Genomic DNA, 14,250 nt, shown 5'->3' with positions numbered 1-14,250 from the left:
GTTCTCCACTCCCTGCTATGGTGGACGGACTCAGCCAATTTAACCGTCGGCGTTCCATTTCAACCTCGGTACCCCACAGTAACCCTAGGTACCGATGCGTCACTGCTGGGATGGGGGGCCACCTGCTCCAATCTAAGTACCCAAGGGAGATGGAGCCATCGGGACAGCAGGAATCATATCAACTTTCTGGAACTCCTTGCCGTTTTCAAAGCACTGCAAGCTTTCGAGGATCTGCTCCTCCATCAGATTGTTCAGGTGACCTCCGACAATGTGGCGACGGTCTTTTATTTAAACAAACAAGGAGGAACCCGATCCCGGAAGCTAGCACGTCTCGCCATGCAGATTTGGGACTGGTGTATACCGAGAGGTATCACTATTCTAGCAGTTCACCTTGCGGGCACCGACAACATGCAAGCCGATCTTCTGAGCAGACACATGTCACGCTCCCACGAATGGGAGTTAGACCGTCGGGTTCGAAACAGGTTATTTCACCGATGGGGTCGACCAGACATCAACCTGTTTGCCACTCAAGGGAACAGAGTGTGCAGGACCTATTGCTCCAGAATGGGAGTGGGTCAGGACTCCCTGGGCGACGCTTTCATGATTCCATGGACAGGAGTGATTTTTTACGCTTTTCCCCCGATCCCACTTATCATGAGAGTGCTTGCAAAGATTATTCATGAAGGAGCTACAGGAATACTGATCACTCCATGGTGGCCACGACAGCCATGGTTCCCAACTCTCCTTCAAGTTTCCAGGGAGGATTTTCTTCAACTCCCTCTTCTCCCGTATCTAATCACCCAGAAGGAAGGCACAGTTCGTCACCCAGACTTGCAATCCCTGAAACTGACCGCATGGCAGATACGGTGACCCGGGGCGATGCATTGGTATCGGCACCGCCTACTATTCCGACTACGCATGCCCAGCAGAGCCTGCACCCGGATCTGCAGTATATTCTTGATTCTGCTCTACGACCATCTACCAGGAAGTCGTACGCAGCAAAATGGAAAAGATTTTCTAACTTCGCCAATGTACACTCTTTTCCAGCCTCCTCAGCCTCCGTCTCACAGATACTTCAGTTCCTTTTTGAACTGCATCAGTCTGGACTTAAACCTTCATCTATAAAGGTTTATATAGCAGTGCTCTCCCACTACAGAGGAGCTATACATGGTTTCTCCCTTTTTACTCAACCTCTAATAAAAAGATTTTTGAGAGGCTTAAATAATCTGAATCCCACTGTAAAATCCCTAATGCCTACATGGAGTCTCTCGGTGGTTCTACATGCATTAACTCGATCACCGTTCGAGCCCATGGCGACAATTGGTTTACGCCTTGTTTCTTGGAAGACAGCCTTCCTCGTGGCAGTGACTTCAGCACGTAGATCCTCTGAACTATGCGCTCTTCGAGTGGATCCCCCTTTTCTAAATTTTCACAAGGAAAAGGTGGTTCTTCGCATGGATCCGTCTTTCCTGCTGAAGGTTGCTACCTCTTTCCATATGCAACAGGAAATTGTGTTACTGGCGTTTTTTCCGGTCCCATCGAATCCAATAGAAAGATCTTTACATATGCTGGACGTCCGCCGCTGCTTAGCCTTTTATAGATCCAGGACTGAATCCTTTCGCCATTCAAATAGACTCTTTGTGAAGTATTCGGAGCACGACAGGGGTTCTCCAGTTACCTCTCAGCACCTTTCGAAATGGATAGTTAATACAATTGTCCTAGCTTATCAGCTCGCCAAGTTGGATTTACCGTCTACTCCAACAGGCCACTCCACAAGAGCTGTCGCTGCCTCTTCAGCCTTTGCATCGGGAGTTCCGATAGAGGACGTGTGCAAGGCGGCCATTTGGGCTACCCTGTGCACCTTTGCCAAACACTATCGGCTAGATGTCCGTGCCAGACAGGATTGCTCTTTTGGCAGAGCTGTACTTTCGTCTGTCCTTCGATAATGACACCTCTCTCCTCCGGTTGGGGTAAGCTTGTTATTCTACCCATATGTGTGATGCACAGAGGCCACGACGAAGAAAAGCAGGTTGCTTACCTGTAACTGATGTTCTTCGAGTGGCCATCTGTGCAGTCACACAACCCACCCTCTGACCCCTCTTGGTGTCATGGGTGGTTCGATTATTTTTACTTAAATATTATAATCTCTCCTATAGCTCGTACCGCTATTTTTACCCTTCTTGTACTAATGTGCAATGTTATAGGGAACCGAACGTCGGTCTTTCAAAGACTGAAAATGGCGGTCACTCTGCTCCTTATATACTGCTAGGGGGGAGGGGGAGCAGAGTCCCCGCCAAAAAACCGTTAGCTGTTAATCTTCCGGCCAGAGGCACTGCGCAGGCGCAGAACCCATATGTGTGACTGCACAGATGGCCACTCGAAGAACATCAGTTACAGGTAAGCAACCTGCTTTACTCATGGCTGTGTGTTGCTTCCAGGGAAGTTCTTTTTCAGGTCCATATTATGAGTGCAGGGTCTGTACCATCCAGAAACTTCTAAAAGCTGCAGTCTCTTAAATTGTTTTACAATGATTTCTGAAAACACTATGTAAATTAAGTGTATGTGGGGACAGGGTTGTACAGGAGGGTTGGTAATCCTGGGGAAATAGGTTTGAAAACACAAATCTGAGGTAAACAAATCCTAAATGGAGTGCCATTTCTCTTGCCTTCTTATTAAATAACAAAAATTAAACATCAGTTCCTGTGCACATGAATGTCTGTTGAGACTTTTTATCTGTCTTTTAGTATATCCAGCCAAAATATCTCCTTTTGCAAGATTTTTTAAAAGAATTTCAGCTGTTGTAGCCTTTTCAGAACCTAATACATGAAACCCTGTGAGTTTTGGCCATGTTAAGGTTTGCATCTGTCTGTCTTGTATCTTCTAGACAATGAAAAGAATATTGTCGAGCGAAATGTTTCTACCTCAGGGGTTGGTAGCTACTTTGAGGCCTACCTTTACAATGCTAGTAGCTATGCCAATACCCAGTGGCATCTTCCACCCCTGCATTTGGGTTCCTCTCAGCGCCGACCTTCTACTGCTACTGAAGATGAGGATGAAGACTCTCCTTCGGACAGCCAGACCCCTGAGAAAGTAAAGAAACCAAAAAAAGTATATTGCTACGTTTCACCCAAGGTAAGAACAACTTGTTGATTTCTCGACCTTCAAATAGTATCTAAAATATTTTCATGTTATTTCCATTAGTGCTGTTATGTATGTCTGCTGTTACCAAGTAAGCTTCAAGAATCAGTTCAGTCTTAATGTTTGGCCATTATCACTGATGAAAAGATAGAAAATTACACTGTGAAACAACTGATGTACTTCTGCAAGAAGACACTGGAGATCAAACTGCCCAGGCCTTCCTTGGTTTATCCACTGTCTTAACTAGAAATCCAAATAGTGACTAAATTTTATTTATTGCTTTTTTATTTATACTATTTTAATATTGCTTAACATCCCAAAATCTCAAGATTTCACAATTTATATAAATGCAGTATAAAATTGTATAGAAACAGCATGAGTTCAATAAAAGCAATAAATTGTATAGTTGAGATTATTTTGTTTGATTCAAGAGAAGGGACTTACCTCTTGTTCAAGTTCTTTCAGAATAGTGTATTCAAGAAAATGTGACTCTTTATGGTATCTGTTTTCTTTGAATTCAAAGCAATTCTCAGTAAAGGAGTTCTACTTGAAGATTATTCCTTGGCGCCTCTTTACCTTCAGAGTATGTCCAGGCACCAAGGTGAGTTAATGAAACTTTCAGCTGAGTGGTGGGATTTGCTTGTGTTTTTTTGTGTTCATAGTTGGGGAGAGCTTAGGGAGAATGGTTCACTTGTTTTATCAGTCTAACATGCAAAAGTCTGAAATACAACAGCCAGCATTTTAGATCATGCTTGGGGCCTGCTGTTTGCTTCCCCTACATTGTATCTGCTTCTGGCCATTTAGCCTCTTTCTTCTTACAATTTCTTCTCCCTAACATAATGAAACATGTACTGAGGCTTACTCGGTGGAACGGGGATTTATAAAAGTGTCATCTTAGTTGGCCATTTGACAGCACCTTTCCTGCTTCACTGGTTCTGAATAGGTGGAGGGGCGAGGGAACATGATCACTCAGAGTGATCTTGCTATGTCTGCTTCATGTGCTGTGCCTTTCTGGTGAATGATGGTTTCCCTCCTTTCCTGCATTTCTTTGCTGCTAGTTTTCTTACCATGGGCCTGACCCTGTACACAAGCTGCTGACACTGGTGGTGGATGATGGGATCCAGCCTCCTGTGGAGCTCAGTTGCAAGGAGAGAAACATCTTGGCAGCTACTTTCATTCGCTCTCTACATAAAAATATAGGTAAAATGAGTTGGGACACAAGATTCGTTGCTTTCTGTTGAATGTCTGCCAAATGGCATAAACTAATATATAAGGTTGCTAATATATTTTCTGTGTTGTAAATTGCAAGCATTGCCATCAGGAATTGCATCCCTTCTCTGTGCTATACATCCTCTTGTTCAATGTTTGCTCATACTTATATAGAGAGTAATTTAGCTTGATTAAAGGGCACTATAATTGATTGTAGAACATTTTCTTGTTTCTGATAAAGAGTTTGAGTACATTAGTATCTGATATTTATTTGAAAATGTTTGCATGGTTTTGTTTTGAGGAAGTTATTCTTATTTCTTGGCCTCTTTTAAAAAATTCCTTTCCATTTTGTGATACCAGGGTAGGGGGTGCAATTAATGCATTTGCACACATGGGCTGTATATGCAAGAGAATGAACATACAGAAGAAATAGTATGTGTGTGCAAAGATACAGATATGGGAAAAGGAAGAAGATAATTGAGATAAGGAAATGTTCATGTGTAGAATATTTATTAGCATGCTATCCATGCAGTGCTGCTTACATAATTTATTTAAAATATTTGTACCCCGTCCTATACGAAAATCATCCCAGGATGGTTTACAAGAAGTATAACAATCAATAAATAAAGCAGCAAATAACAAATAAACAACAAAAATTTAATATCAACAAAAACAAAATGTGACTGTGAGTATTAGAAACCAATTAAAATTCCTAATCCTTTCAATAGTGGGTAAATATAAAGGTTTTCACCTGGTGCCAAAAGGAATATAAAGTCGATGCCAGGCGAGCCTCTCTGGGGAGCACCTTCCATTTTGTTTGATGTAAACAATTTATTTACCACTTTATGCCAATAAAATATCAAAGCAGTGAAAAATAAAATGGGGAAAGGAACAACAATTAAAATACATAATTGAAATGTTAAAATTGGTATATACTGATAAGTCATCATAGGGTGGTCAAGGAAGACTTGTTTAAATAAATATCTTCAGCTATTCTGGTTTATCTTCATATCCTCAAGTCCTGTAGACTTAGACTGGGAAACCTTTGGGGATGGCAATAATCTTTCTTTTTTTCTACAACTCCTATGTTTCATCCATGCAGATAATAGGGCTATCTATAAGCATGCATCTGAGACTATGCAAGAAGCTATTTTGAGGATTCTGTCAAGACTGACTCTGCTACTTTCTACAAAAAGGGGCTGATAATACAGAGATAATTATAGGTTTGTTGGTTTCAGGAGGCTCAGAGACTTTTCAAGACAAAGTAAACTTTTTCCAGAGGGAGCTACGTCAGGTGCACATGAAGAAACCGCACTCAAAAGTTACTCTGAAAGTCAGCCGCCACAACCTTCTGGAATCAGTGAGTGTGCCTAGTTCAGAAAACTTGGAAGATCATAAATTTCTGTCTCAGATTATGCAAAGTAAAATAATTCTCTTTCCATTCTACATACTTTCACTTTGAGCTGCAGAATGGGCTTAAATAAGAAGGGGTTAATAGTATTTCTTATTCATGTACAATACCTGATTATATTTTTTCTTCTGAAGCCTATGACATTGAAATGTCTGCATTAAGCCAAGCACTAGTTCTTTTCAATATGATAAAACCTAGGGGAAATGTGATTTATGAGGCAGGAAAGTCATTATGCTATTGGAAGTCACCAAGACAAATAGTGATACTGACTTTATTTTGGTTTTTGTTTGTTCTTGCAGTTAGGCGAAAATATATCTATATGCACAAAGATAACTTTGAATATAAATGAGCACATTTATATTGGCATATTGCAAAGAACCACAATTAAATTAGCTAAGACTATGGATGATGCAATACCAGGACTACCAATCATTTCAGTTAGAACAATTAAATACTTTCTTCTTGAAGTGCTTTTGTTGATCCCAAAACAAGAAAAAATAGCTAGTAAGCATACCACAACAATTACTTAAATCATGGGATAAATATAAAGGAAAACTAATTCCAGATATTTTCCATTTGTTTCAGTTGTTGGGATCACTATCTGTATAAGGAAAAAACAAGCACAAGGCGTGGAAACTTGTGAAATATATAAAATGTCAGAATTTTGAGGATTACTACTGATTGTTCATAAAGCCGATACTAGAATAGCTCAGATGTTCTGGGCCTAGACACTGGCTTGGTTTCAGTATTTTCAGATAAGATGCTTTATTGCAGAGGCATTGGGTACATTAGCATAAATGAACCTTACAGCTTGGTAAATCTGTATTTAAAGAATCAAAGAATATACTGCGAACAATTATGCAGTAGTTAAAGAGCTGAGAATTAAAAGTCAAGGATTTACATTGATTGTGAAAAACTGACAAAACAAATAAGTATATAAATTGATCCACATTGATCAATAATCCCTGATACTTATGTACCAGATCTTATTTATTTATTTTCTGTACTGTGCAATAGCCAAAGCTCTCTGGATAGTTTATAGCAACACATAAAAATACAGCATAACATATGAACTACATTAAATATCATAAGTTACTATACAAGAATTTAAAACCAAATTTGAAACACAGATTATTAGTACAGCTTAAACAAAATAAATCTTAAGGCCTGTTTCAGTAGCTTACAAAGTCCCAGTAAACTAACTGAATGCCCTATGGTCTATTGAAAAGGTATTATGGTTGGCGCCAGGCAGACCAAATAGCATAGAAATTGGAATATATACAACTAATGAATAGAATATAAATAGGTCTTTAGGAAAATATATCCTTAGTCATTCATATTTGAAGTTACAGTTATGTATATGTTTTTTCCTTTAACTCCTTTGGATTCTCTTGTTTGCTCTCAGATATCCCTTGTTGCTGTTTCTATTGCCATTACCAGCAAGAACTCTTCTGTTGAGCTCAGACACTTGAGTCTCTTCTTCAAAAATTTTCCTTTAAAATACTTACCTAGAAGTATTGATTCTAATTTAGCAAGGAGGATCAGTGATGTGCAGGCAGTTACTATTCTATAAGGCAGGTATATGCAGAACATAGGTTGAATATGTCTGTTAGATCTCTCAATAATTTATAGTCAGTAACCCAGCGAGGATTTCTGAAATTCAATTGTTTAATAATAGCAAGAACGAAACAACTGCTTCACCCTGATCTGTACTGCTGAAATTAAGAAGGCTCAATGTAGCCAGGATTTTTGTGTGAAGGCAGTAGGTTTTGTTCACTTCTGATAGGCAACGCAAACGGCTGTGCTCACAATGCTTTAATTTTAAGTGTATGACTGTTTGTTTGTTTGTTTGTTTGTTTGGAAAACTTACATGCTGCCCCATTCACATAAGCCTCGGGGCGGCTTCCAATCCATAAATAAATACAATCAATAGAAATACATAAAATACTGGAGACATCCTGGCAAAAAATTTAAAATCAATAAATAAAATCAACAATTAAAATAACGTTTAAATAAAAAGGTCTTGGCCTGGTGCCGAAAAGCAAATAATGATGGCGCCAGGTGGACCTCTCTGGGGAGCACGTTCCATAAGCTGGGTGCCACCGCAGAGAAAGCCCTCCTCTGGGTACTCACCCTCCTAATATCTTTCACAAAGGGCTCCTGGAGAAGGGCCTCTGCCGCCGATCTCAAGGGGTGGGAGGGCACATATGGACGCAAGCACTCCTTTAGGTAACCAGGTCCCAAGCCGTTAAGGGCTTTGTAGGTGATAACCAGCACCTTGAATTGGGCCCGGACTTCAATGGGGAGCCAGTGGAGCTGACGGAGGACTGGAGTCATGTGAGCACAACACCCAGTCCCCGTCAGCAACCTGGCAGCTCTATTTTGCACCATCTGAAGTATCCGGACTGTCTTCAAGGGCAGCCCCACGTAGAGCGTGTTACTGAAGTCTAATCAGGAAGTAACCAATGTGTGTGTCACTGTCGCCAGGCAATTGTCTTCCAGGTAGGGACGCAGCTGATGGCTCAGCTGAAACTGAAGGAAAGCGTCCCTCGCCATCGCTGTTACTTGAGCTTCCAGCGAAAACTCTGGGTCGAGGAGCACTCCCAAGCTGCAAACCCTGTCCTTAAAAGGGAGTGCAACCCCGTTCAGGACAAGGTCAAAGTCCTCCACCCCGAAGCCAGACCTGCCTCCCAACAGGACCTCTGTCTTGTCTGGATTGAGTTTCAGTTTATTGGCCCTCATCCAGCCCATTACCTCGGCCAGGCACCGGTTCAGCACAGCCACTGCCTCACCTGGATTGGTTGAAAAAGAGAGGTAGAGCTGGGTATCATCAGCGTACTGATGATTCCGCAGCCCACACCTCCTAATGACCTCTCCCAGCAGTTTCATGTAGATGTTAAATAGCAGGTGGGACAAAATGGATCCCTGCGGAACTCCATGACATAGCTGCCATGACGCAGAGCCTTAGTCCCCCAGCACCACCTTCTGGAATCGGCCATTGAGATAGGAGCGGAACCACTGCAAAGCAGTGCCTCCTACTCCCAGTCCCGCTAGCCTATTCAGAAGGATACCATGGTCGATGGTATCGAAAGCCACTGAGAGGTCCAGGAGGACCAACAGGGATGCACTCCCACTGTCTCTCTCCCTGCATAGGGTGTCATACAGGGCGACCAAGGCAGATTCAGTACCATACCCAGGTCTGAAGCCGGACTGAAATGGGTCCAGATAATCAGTTTCATCCAAGAGTGCTTGGAGTTGTCCCGCCACCACCCGCTCTAACACCTTGCCTTTTGCACCTGCCTACAGTTGATGGATCTTGGGTTTCTGATAAAAAAGTCCTGCAACTCCAAAATCTGTCCATTGCTGCTATAAGGGAACTCTAGGTATCCAGATTGAACTTCTACTGGTACTTGAAGAAAATGAGGGGCACCTACTTCTTGGTGTGCTCATCTTGAGGGTAATTTAGTCCTGTGAGAATTTGCTTCAAATGGCCACACAACATCTGTCATCTTGAGTAACTAGTTATCTGAATGAAAGGCTGATTTATCTTTAACTTGGTACAATAATGTAACCACATGGTGCAGCTCAGATTAGATGCATTATTTATTACCAGGGCTCACTGAAAACATTGTGTGCAGTTCCTAAAAGCATTCTCTATCACATCCCAGACTCCCTGTTACATAAACTCTTACAACATAATTGATTCTTGCTCTGGTGCTGCTGACAGATAAGATTAAAAAAATTAAATTGCCTGTGTGGGAAGTAAAACACTTCATGGGGAAAGAAAGAAGGTTATCATGAAATTGACCAGAGAAGAGGTTCTTACCAGTGAGCAACATTTTAAATGATGAGCCAAGATGTATCCTCAGCTTTCTGTTTCTGCTATGACTCTATCTGGAATGAAGATTCTGCACTTAGGCATTTTAGTTAGTTTTAAGATACTGTTCAAACCAAGCTTAATCTTGTGAGATCAATGAATTAAGAATAAGTGTCATGAGCATAAATTAGGAAACAGTTTATTTGTTTTGTTAAATATTCAATAAAGTAATGAGAAATATTTTTGGAACTATACTTGTATGAAACCAGTGCTTTCACTCTGTGTGGATAACTCTCCTCCCGCTGCACACTAAAGGTTGCATACTAAAGCTGGAATTGTAGGAGTAGCATGCTGTCAGCTTGCAAGATGGTGGGGGCTATCACCCCACTCTTCCAAACTGGGCTATGTTCATGCATCCCTTGCATGACTGCGAGGTGGGGGGAATCAAGTGGCAGATTCCTTGAACTGGCCTTTCCACATTAATAACTTGCATAAAATTGTACTTGCTTGAAAGTAAGTCCGCATCAGTTCAGTAGGGCCTGTTTGCATGTCTATTTGCACCCTAAGATTTGAATGAAAAAGTAGAAATTAATTCTCAGGCTTGCAAAGACATCAAGCCAGGAAAAACTTTATAAGCCCTAGCAGCTAGGAAGCCAAGAAGCTCTTGGTTTGTTTAACTCAGGGATTGCTTGGGATTAGTTAAGCAACAAGCCATGCAGTTCTTATTCTGTTTTCAGTTAACTCAGGAACTTCCTATTCTTTTGTTGTTTTGTAGCATGTGAATTCAGAAACTTGGGGTTGTTCATGGGTTAAATAATATAGATATACCCTAATAATTGCCTGTGGTGTTTTTTTGAAGAGGTGAGCTTGGTTTTTACTCTATAAAAATATTCCCAGAGTTTGTAGATTCACATGTCAGCAAACAATTCCAGGTTCAACACATTACAACAATTTAAAAGTGGAAATGATAAATGTATGGTTCACATTCTTCACTAATCCCTCCAGTTCTGAAGTCAAACAACCCAGGGATTGCCACTGGCAATGTGAAAACAAACTGAAAATGTGATAATGTAAAAGATCTTGCGTAAGAGATTGCATAATTTTCCCTTGCACAAAGGGGATTGTACAATTATCGCTTGCTCAGTTCTCTTTTCTTGCTCAGTGTTTGCGTACTAAGTCAGAAAAAGCCTCTCTGCGTGTAGAAGTAGTTTTTTCTTTGTGGAAGAGCATCTCTAGAAAGTGAATTCAGGGAAAGTGTTAGTATCAGGCACAATATACCTACCTTGTGGATTTTTGTGGCAGCTGCTTGGCTACTGTGTGATGCAGGACCAGATGGACGCTTCTGATGCACCATGGCCACCCTTATGTAAAAATGGCCAGAATGAGAAGTTTGTTTGTTTGTTTGTTTGTTTGTTTGTTTAAAACTTTTTTATACCGTCCTATACTTAAAAGTCTTGGGATGGTTTATAGCAGATTAGTCAAAAAACAAGACAAAAACAAGAATAACCAAAATGAAAACAAGAAGTTCAAATGTAAACCAAGTTCTAAAATATTTTTATATATATGTTCAGCCCTGAGCCATGAAAGTTATGATTTTCTCTATATACAAAAACCTAGGAAAAATGAAAATCTGTAAAACCTAAGACAAATGAAAGTTTGGTTCAAAAAAACATATGTCTAAATTTTATTCTTGAGTCTGAATCAGATGTAAACATTTCAACTTTAATAAACTAGTTCACTAAACTGAGAATGAGCACTGAACCACACACTCTCTCCTACTGTACATAGTAGCTCAGATCCCTTTGTTTACGCACTGGGAAAATGTGCTTTAATGGGAAACCTTGGTTAAGCAAACAATGCTGGAAGTGCTAAGCAAAGAGGAAGAAATGCATAGGCGTGACGCTTGTTCCTGTACTATGTGTGCCTGCCCAGTCTGCTGTCCAGCAGCTAAGTGTTCATATGCAACATCAAGCACTTGCTCTCTCCTGTAGTTCTTGATCTTTAAACCAGACTTGGACTGTACAATTAATGAAATAAAGTAAGGCAGATGGCCACACTACTATGTTCCCTCCTTAGCCTGCATTCATACAAGCACCTAGAGAATTAGATGTGGGACATCACATAGCAACTAGGGTTGTTTACCTCAGGGATTGCTGGAGATGAGTGCTATATTTTCAGATTTAGTTAATGTTGGTTTCATGGCATGTGAACCTAGAAACTCTTGGTTGGTTAGGATTAAGTTAACCAGAGTTAACTCAACAAACAATGGTTGTTGGGTTCATTTTAGGCGGACCTCTCTGGGGAGCGCATTCCATAGTCGGGGCGCCATCGCAGAGAAGGCCCTCCTTCGGGTACTCTGTCTCCTAATGTCTTTCACAGAAGGTTCCCGGAGGAGGGCTTCTGTTGTTTCTATATGTGTGTGTGCCACCATCTTAGAATGTAGATACAAAGGCACACAGCTCTCTTGAATTGGAAAAAGAAGAGGAATTGTGGAATAAACTGATAAGCAAAAAATATAAGTATAAAGTGGCTTTGCAGGAAGAATGTGATATGGTTCTTTAAGCCAACCCTAGAATACAAGCTCTGGAGGCAATCAGTAGGGGATACCCTGAATATTTGTTAGGCAGCAACAGTATCTGAAGATGAGGGAAGGCTAAAGCAGTTTATTTCATAGATTTTTATTGTCTGTTCTGTTAGCCTTTTGGTTACAGACATCATTTCATACTGGATTTTCTTGTATTCCTAGTCTTTGAAAGCAACACGGAATTTTTCCCTTTCTGACTGGAGCAAAAATTTTGAAGTGATTTTCCAAGATGAAGAAGGTGAGTTAATTTGTCATTGCATTTGTACAGAGAAGGACTAGGTCTAGGCAACACAATAGCCCATGCTGAAAGGTTGAGTATAAGTTGTTGCTAACACATGGCTTGTCATATTGTCTGTATCCAACCATACTAACAAGCCATGATTTGTTAACCAGAAAGAACCCATAAAAAGAACTCATGGTTATTGGCTTGCAAATTGTGGGCTGTCTGTAGATAGCAAGTCATGATCTGATAGTGTGACCAGGTTCAAAAAACATGTTTACTCACTTTTCAACTCTCAACAGAGAGTTATTATGCAGCCAAAGAGAAATGCTCTCTACACTGAATGACCAAAACATTGTAAGGCATCCATAATATCTCTCAACTGTATATGAATAACAGTTATTTTACAGATAAAAATGTTAGGATGCTGGTTAAATGGCAAATCCCAGGTATGATAGTGAGTATGTAGCAAAGCTAAGATACTTATCCTGATAGAGTTAATCTACATTCATCCTTTAGTTATATTGTCTGGGGTGTATGGGGTGATCAGGGAGGGGTAGCACCTCTGGTGTAGGGGCATGTCGTGTCCTCATAGGGCAGCTCACCTACCATTGGTCCCCACTTGTCACCCAGTTCTTACCTGTGGCTCCCAGTAGCTGTAGCATGCGCAGCGGCCACACCCTGGGCAACAGCTTCGACAGTCTGGCCAAACCAGGTAGAGGGTAGCCGTTGGGTCAAGACCTTCGGTGAGATAGGGATTTGTCTGTCCCGAGCATGTGAAGACATACTCTGGCGGATTTTGCGGATGAGACCTACTAGAATAGGATCAACGGTCTTGAAGGTGGTTTCTGTGAGCGTTGTGGAACGCTAAGAGCATGGCAAGACATGAAGACGCCCTGGTCAACTATGCGCCCAGCCCATCTCCAACCGTCTTGACTCTCGTCCTGCCACTGGAGCAAGATGGATTCTGGGAAGAGAGAGTGAGGCTGACTATGCACACCTCTCCCTCACTTTAATCCAATCCATGCGCAAGTCTTGACATCCTCAGTTCAACCTCAAAGTCCTGTGGCGATGGGCGAGCAACGAAGCAGCAGGTGTGGATACACTGGGAGCTGTAGCCGCGGACCTGCACACAGGTGGCTCAGGTATAATGGTCGTCTTCTTGCTGACCGAAGCAACAGCTGGATTCGGTGTCTACCTGAGTGACTGAGCAGCCCTCTTTAGGACCACACTGCTCACCTCCGTAGCAAGAGGAAGGGGCTAGAAAAGGTGCCCTAAACATTGTTGCTTCACAGAACCCTGGCCAGCTTACCATGGCTGGAGGGGATCCCATCTTATGTGGTTGAACAACAAAACTGCAAACAAAACGAAAAAGCAAGGTAACACCACTGACTATTGGCACGTGGAATGTACGCACACTTCAAGACAACCCCTCAGCAGATCGACCAGAAAGAAGAACAGCCCCTGTTGCCAGAGAGCTCGCAAGATTTTACATCAATATAGCGGCCCTGTGTGAAACTCGCCTAGCCAACGAAGGTCAGCTCACAGAAACAGGAGGCGGTTACACATTCTTCTGGTGTGGACATAGCAGTGATGAATGTCGTGAATCTGGAGTTGGCTTTGCGGTTAAGAATCATCTTGTCCCCATACTTGCCAGTCTTCCCAAGGGTGTGAATGACCGACTCATGACAATGCATCTCCCACTACCGAGAGGAAAGCAAGCCACACTGATCAGCGCCTACGCACCCACAATGACGAATTCGGATGAAGTAAAGGACAAGTTTTATGAAGATCTTGATGCCCTACTCTCATCTGTGAAGCGTACCGGCAGACTGATTCTACTTGGCGATTTCAACGCGAGAGTAGGATCT

The 14,250-nt window shown here is 41.7% G+C and overlaps 1 protein-coding gene across 11 annotated transcripts in view; it reads left to right on the top strand.

The window, feature by feature from the left end:
* Positions 1–14,250, top strand: part of AREL1 (apoptosis resistant E3 ubiquitin protein ligase 1) — a 97,644-nt gene that overhangs the window by 21,157 nt on the left and 62,237 nt on the right. For all 11 annotated transcript variants that reach the window (XR_006415291.1, XR_006415290.1, XR_006415292.1 and 8 more), the window contains 5 exons: positions 2,885–3,132; positions 3,662–3,739; positions 4,197–4,338; positions 5,586–5,707; positions 12,322–12,397. Coding sequence is in view for 8 of the 11 variants with exons in the window: in XM_044435938.1 (XP_044291873.1) it covers positions 2,885–3,132; positions 3,662–3,739; positions 4,197–4,338; positions 5,586–5,707; positions 12,322–12,397 (666 nt within the window). In the remaining 3 variants the exon portion in view is untranslated. The remainder of the gene's footprint in view (positions 1–2,884; positions 3,133–3,661; positions 3,740–4,196; positions 4,339–5,585; positions 5,708–12,321; positions 12,398–14,250) is intronic.

This window comes from Varanus komodoensis, unplaced genomic scaffold (assembly GCF_004798865.1).
Source record: "Varanus komodoensis strain SLA01 unplaced genomic scaffold, ASM479886v1 scaffold3, whole genome shotgun sequence".
Lineage (NCBI taxonomy): Eukaryota > Metazoa > Chordata > Lepidosauria > Squamata > Varanidae > Varanus > Varanus komodoensis.
Note: the sequence above shows the minus strand (reverse complement) of the source record. Positions and strands in the feature narration are given on the sequence as shown.